This window comes from Saimiri boliviensis, chromosome 3, assembly GCF_048565385.1.
Source record: "Saimiri boliviensis isolate mSaiBol1 chromosome 3, mSaiBol1.pri, whole genome shotgun sequence".
NCBI classification, from domain to species: Eukaryota; Metazoa; Chordata; class Mammalia; order Primates; family Cebidae; genus Saimiri; species Saimiri boliviensis.
The window spans coordinates 114,513,492-114,520,229 of NC_133451.1; the positions used below are offsets into that span (position 1 = coordinate 114,513,492).

Here is a 6,738-nt window from a genome sequence, read left to right on the forward strand (position 1 = left end):
AAAAGTATGCAAATTAGACTAAATGTAGACTTGGAATTCTTCATGAGAAAAACCCAGAGGAAAACCTACCAGGAGAGAGTCAACAGAGAAGAAAGGGGTTTATCCTGCCTTAGCCTTGGTTTCCTGAAGGCACAATCTTTCCCATTTGGATGGTCTTACTCTACTTTCACTTCCAACAGTGCCAGTCTGTTCATTTTCAGACATAAAATACAGGACTTAGCCTTACAAAAAATCACCAACCTGCAGACGCAGCATGATTTGCCTCTTTTCCGGCATTAGTTGCATATTCTCCAAGTAATACAAGGAAAAAGTAAAGCTGTGGCTGGACCCTCTCAGGCAATCTCTGAAGGAATTTTCCCTGGTTCTCAGACAGGCAACAAATTCTAAGAAGCACCCTTCCCTAATCACAAGGTAAAAATCCAGAGACAGTCAAGCCAAAGCTTTACAGTTCCACGCTTCTGGCTTTTTTTTTTTTTTTTTTTTTTTGAGATAGGGTCTCACTCTGCTGCCCAGACAGGAGTATAGTGGTGCAATCTCAGCTCACTGCAACCCCTGCCTCCCAAGGCCAGGTGATTCTCCTGGCTCAGCCTCCCGAGCAGCTGGGATTACAGGCACCCACCACCATGCCTGGCTAATTTTTGTATTTTTAGTAGAGATAGGGTTTTACCATGTTGGCTAAGCTGGTCTCAAACTCCCAACCTCAGGTGAACCTCCTGCCTCAACCTCCCAAAGTACTGGGATTACAGGTGTGAGCCATCGTGCTCAACCTCACTTCTTGCTTTTGGTCTGAGCACAGCCCACTGTGAAACTGCAGCAACCCCTGGAACTGGAGGAAGTAACTGAATCCTCCACCTCCTGATGTCTAGCTCACAGTTTGATTCCCACTTCCCAGAGATGAGCTTGAGCCAGATGTTCTCATCAGGCACGCCAGCTGAATGGAGCCTGCTTCTCATCAGACCAAAGCCCAAGCCAGCCCCTGGGGAGCTGACCCTGCTTTCACGTAGTAAAAAAAGAACCTGCAGAGCCACCATGCACATCCCTCAGCCATCTGTCCAAGGGGCTGTGACCCTCTACAGAGAAGCTGGCCATCAATGCTCTGCTGTTGTGGAGGCCAGCAGGTTGCCGGTGAGGCCTGCCAGGCTGAGGCAGCAGAGCCCTGAATCTCAGGGACAGGCAGTGTGGCCACTCCATGCTTCCCTCCGTGGCTCTCTTTGGAACTTAAGAGACAAAGTCAGGAAATTGGAGTAGTTCAATAGGCTATTTTTCTTTCCAGCTGTTGATGATGAAAGGGAGATGATGCCTTCTGACCAACTTTCTGAATTACCAACTTTCTTAATTAAGCACTCACCAGGCTATGTCACTAAGCAGAATGGGACATAAAACGTGCCCTACCGTACGGATACTTGGTGTCCAGCTTACTCTCTGCTGTCCTTCTCCACGGCAACAGGTCATCACTGCACCCATTTGGCATCCCATTGTACCCGATCCCGACAATCTTGTTTTCTGAATTCACGATGCAGGCGCCGACCTAGAAGGAAACATGCCTGAAGGCTTGGTGCCTGCAACTGGCTGGTCTGTCGCTGAAGAAGCAGGGAATGAAACCAGGGGGACTGCAGGACTCAAAACAGATGCAGAGCTGCTGCAGGTGCTGAGCGCTGTCGGTCTCCTTGCCTGTGTTTTGTGGCAGCTCCCGCAAGCCAAGGAAAGTGCACCCCCAGTCCCAGAAGGGATGAAAGAGGCAGTTAACAACAGCATGGGACAATTTTCCGTCTCACAGGAAGAAGTAAGCTTGTAGAAATGCAGCACAAAAGGCAGACTGATACTGCACATTTTTCTGTTTTATTGTGGTTTTTTTTTTTTTTTTTTTTTTTTGAGACAGAGTATCACTCTGTCTCCCAGGCTGGAGGGCAGTGGCTCACTGCAACCTCTGCCTCCTGGGTTCAAGCAACTCTCCTGCCTTAGCCTCCCAAATAACTGAGACTACATGCACATGCCACCACACCTGGCAAATTTTTTTGTATTTTTAGTAAAGACAGTGTTTCGCTGTGTTAGCCAGGATGGTTTATCTTCTGACCTCATGATCTGCCCACCTCAGCCTGGGATTACAGGCATGAGCCACCGCACCTGGCCGACAGTACACTTGTTGACAGACATCCACTGAGTTTCCCCTCTCTGCTCATGTGCAGGAAACTCTTTGCCTGTGGGTATCTAAGCATTCTCCTATGAAATTCATTTACCTGGGAATTTGGATCTTTGCTTCTCTGTGCTGATAAGAAGGCCACAGCCATAAAGTACTCAGGCCATTCCAAATAGTCATCCCGTTTCTTGTAGGAAACTTCACTCATGTTGGGTCTAGAAGGAAAACATGACAAAACAGAAGTTGGGAGACGCATTTTAGTAAGTCTGTTTTCCAGTTCAACCCAACCACACTGAACCTTTAAATCTCTAAACACGGACAACTTCAGCCACATTTATCAATCAGAAATCACAACACATGGACCCTAAACAGTCACTGGTCTTAAGTAAAAAATTAAGAAATTTCCTATTTCAGAAATCTGAATTTGGCACCTACAGCTTCATGTTCCCAAATATTTCATCTATTTCCTGCTTTCTCATAGGATTTTTTTTTTTAAGTTACTACACATGCCGGCCTACAAGTTGTTCTGTCCTTTACCTCTCTTCCTTAAAAAACGGAGTCAGCACGAGGGAGGGTGGAAAAAAGAAATATTTATGGATCATCTATAGATTCCAGACATTGTTAAAGCTTATTACACATCATGCCACTCAAGCCTCACTCCTGGCTAAGGTAGACAATGTCATCCCATCTCACAGAGACTCCGAGAACCACAAAGGATTATTATCCATGCCAGATGGATTTAAAGAAAACATCTGAAGCCTTCCCAACTCTGATATTAACCAGATAATTTTTCCCTTCCCTTTCCCTCTTTACCCCAGATGGGATAGAAGTTGTAACGCTGAGTAATGAATTACATGAGAAGAAACTATGAAAAACGTCAAGCGCTACTCTTAAAGCCAGCTTTTTGGAATGTAGGCTTCCCCAGGGCCAAGCGCAGGCCGTGTCTACAACAGGGAGAGCCCACGAAGGGGGTCCTAGAACTTCAGGGGAGCGGTCCCTTTCAAAAGGAATGAAACAAGGGCAAGGCAGGAAGACAACACAAAAACGGGGTGGGTACCACTGAGAAATCTTGAGAAACAGGAGGAATGTGGTCTCAAGGAAGGCAAGCATTTCCCAAAGCTTCTGCTTGAGGCTCCACACTTGAGGCTTATGCTATCATGCAGGGCGGCAGTGCCTAAGACCAGGATGCAGTGGAGAGTCGGTGCTGGGAACCACGGTCACCCACTGAAAATGCTGCGCCAAATCGGAGACGCCCGGCAACCCCCTTAACAGGAAAACACGGACGTTGGATCAGCTTGGTTTCCCACCTGGCTTAAGGGGACCATCCGTCATCGCTGCGGGGTGCTAGAGAAGGACCTACTAAATAGGAGACAGGGGGCAATGGAGGGGCGAGGGAAGGGCAGGAGAGGGAAGGAGCCTGTCAGTCGTCTGGGCGCCTTCGCTGGCGTGGCTGAACGCCCACTGGGACCCCGTGAGCACTGAGGCCCGAGGCCCAGCCGTAGAAACAGAAAGAACCGAAACTCGGATACAACGATTCAGGAAGACACACCTGGTCACCGTCCCAGGCACACCCCACGCCGCCGGCAACCCCCCCGGCCCTGATCCAGGGCGGACACTCGCATTCCCACCCACACGCGGGCGCAGGAAGGGGTGCGGTGTTCAGGCGCCCAGCACCACCTCCCGAGGGGGCCGGCCTCGCACAGGCCGCAGCGCCCGCGAAGAAACCGACCCCGGCGTGACTGCGGGGACCCCGAGCGCTCCCTCTCCCCCGGACTCTCCGATCTCAAGGCCGAGCGCGGCCGAGACGCCACAGGGTCCGCCGCCCCCGTGCGCCCGCCGGCGTCCCGCGCCCCGCCCTCGGGATGGCGCCACGCGGCGGTGGCGAGAGGCGCGCGGGCCGCGTACCCGCACTGCCGGCCCCGGCCCACCCTACGGTGCGGGCTCTGCTCGCAGGCCGGTGCTGGTCCGGGTAGCCGCCGCGTGAAGGGAAGGAAGTCGGGAGAGGGGGCGGGGCCCCTGCGGGGCCGGAAGAGGGCCGCGGCCTGGACGCCGGGCGCTCCCGGGACTGCAGTCGCGCGGGGCCCGGAGCGGAGCTGGCCGCACCCAGCAAAGGCGCCGCTCGGCGTCGCCGTACCCGCCCGGTTCAGGGCCCGAGCACAACCCACTCCCCGGATGCCAGGCCGCCCCGAGGTCGCCCCGCTGCTCTCACGCGCGGCGCTGGGAGGCCGCGGGCTGGGCGCTCCCGGGCCCGACTGCACAACCGTCGGGGGCTGCTCTGCTTCGGCGGTGGTGAGGATGGTGAGGTTTTCCCCGCCATCCGTGTTCCGTCACCTCCTCAGAGCCGTGGCCGTAGAGATTCTGTGTGATTAAAAGACGCGCCAAGAATCTAGTGGCGTGAAACGGGCGGGTCGGAGGTGGGGAGGGCTGGTTTGGGTCCCCAGGGAGCCCGCTGTGTCGCAGCGTCCCCGTGGGTACCCTTGGCCGGTGGCTGGGTCACAGCTTCTCGCTGGGTCCGGCAGGGGCACTGCGCCTCGAGGCTGGGTTTGCATCGGGCTGCGCCTGGCGGGCTTGCAGCTTCTGCTCAAACTGTACGGAAGGGCCGTAGGTGTTGGCTAAAGCCTGCCGCCCCCTGCTCAACCCCTGTCACCGCACGTCACCCCAACTGCACGTTACCTCCTGGTAACGCTCGCCCACTGAAATTGGGCACATTTTATTGTAGTTGTTTGAAAGATCAGAAAAACAGGGCACAGGGCGATAAGAAAGACCATCAGTGGCATTTCTGGAGTCGTATGCCCCAAACAACTAAATCTGGTTTTCGTGAGCTTCGATACCCTACGCAGGCGTCTGGCCACTCACAGTGGTTCTAGCACAGAGAATGAATGACGGAAGAACCCCTTTCTATTTCAGTCGGGACTTGAGGGTGCTGTCAGCACTCCATAAATAATAGCTACTATCATAATCATCAGTTCTGGTCTGCACATCCCAGATTTGAACTGCTATTCCAAACAAAAGCTTGTTAACTATATTAATTTAGCCTAACGGAGGAAGAATGATGAGAGTAAACAGTTGGTTCTATCTAATTTCTCACTACAGCAGACACATCATTCTTCATCTCATGGTCCAGCTTGTAGATTCAATAATTAAATTGTGTACTGCTCTTGGTGGATGCCGGGAAAGCAAAAGGGAGAAATACTTCATTGTTAACTATAGATTTTTTTTTTTTTTTTGCCTTGATAAGACTCGGGCTTGAAAGAGCCACATAGATTAAGATGATGATTTTTAATGTCAAGTTGACTTTACGTGGCTGTCTTGTTGCCACTAAACTATGTTATATCTCCTGAGCCCCTGGTTTCCCTCCCCCTCCCAAATCCACTGCTTGGTCTTTGTCTCACTCCTCCACAGTCTTTGGGTCTTCTTAGATCCATTTCTCTTCTTACCAGCCTACAGACCATACATCACCAATTGCTGCTGGTCCTTCAACCACAACATCATTAAGCTTTCTTCCTTCCTCTGCTCGGTAAGGACTGCCATACATAATTTAGTTACTTCTCATCATTCTCCATTTTGGTCAACTCACACACTCCCCTCTACCATAAATTCAAGCTCCTGCTTGCTGAAAACACATTACCCTGAATGTTCCTGCATTTCACTGAAAGTCCCTCATCTTAAAGATGACATCATTCATAATACAGGAAACTCTCCTGGTTCAGAGTTCCACAACTTGAGGTTTCAAATATTCTGCACCAATAGTGAAGCCACACAGCCAACAGGGGGAAAAAATACATTCCTTGCTATGTCTTTCTCATTAACACCTTGTAACTCCAAGTGCAACTGTAGGTGTTAAATCTCTCTTGTTAATACCTTGTATTTTGGTTTAAAATTGAGGATCTTTCTCCCCCTTCTACAGATACAGAGGTTAGGTATGTGTCCAGCCCTCTCTAGATTGCCCTTCCTTGAGAACCTCACAGAGGTTGAAGACAATCAGCACATTCCTAAGGAGTACTGCCTTGGTCCTTTTGTTTATGGGGCTTCAGGTCATCTACGTCTGGTCTAGAGCATAGCCTGGAATATATTAATATTTCAGTGTGCCTTAGGTGGGGGATCCCACTTAAAAACAGAAGTCAAGGAAAGATCCTTCCAGGGCCGCCTCAGAAGAGGGGCAGGTGGCGTTTGCAAATGTCTGCCCTACCGAGATACTGCCTGCCCCTTCTTTCACCTCCTCTGACTGCCAAGGTAAGGATGTGACTTGTAACTGGGGAAACAGAGGCAAGGAGTCAGGAAAGTGGCCAATCTGTCCATCAAGCTTTTCATGAGAGAAAGACCACAGGCCTTGGAGTCAGACCGGACTTTGAACCTTATTCCCACTCCTTATAACCCAAGTGACCTTAACAAGCTACTTCCATTCTTGGAGTCTCTGCAAAATCAAAAATATTCATTTTTTAATTAATTCCCTACTATGTGATAAGTGCTGCAAATACCATGATGGATATTGTAAGCCAGTTCTTGCCCTCACATTCCCCTCTCCACAAATAAATACAGAGAAAAACTGAACCTCATTGCTGGCCCAGTGAACATAGTAGCTGTTGTTATAAACTGCCTGT

The 6,738-nt window shown here is 50.7% G+C and overlaps 1 protein-coding gene across 3 annotated transcripts in view; it reads right to left on the reverse strand.

Annotated features, from left to right (window-relative positions):
- The window catches only part of DCTD (dCMP deaminase), a 28,442-nt gene extending 24,224 nt beyond the window's left edge, over positions 1–4,218 (reverse strand). The window contains exons 1-4 of one of the 3 annotated variants that reach the window (XM_074396679.1): positions 4,043–4,117; positions 3,445–3,496; positions 2,238–2,352; positions 1,393–1,528 (exon numbers count right to left, since the gene is read on the reverse strand). In XM_074396679.1, coding sequence (XP_074252780.1) covers positions 1,393–1,528; positions 2,238–2,345 — 244 coding nt within the window. In that variant the 5' untranslated portion in view covers positions 2,346–2,352; positions 3,445–3,496; positions 4,043–4,117. Of the gene's footprint in view, positions 1–1,392; positions 1,529–2,237; positions 2,353–3,194; positions 3,402–3,444; positions 3,497–4,042 lie in introns of all 3 variants that reach the window. The other 2 variants (XM_039468264.2, XM_039468265.2) reach the window with 2 other exon arrangements.
- Between the last annotated feature and the right edge of the window lie 2,520 nt (positions 4,219–6,738).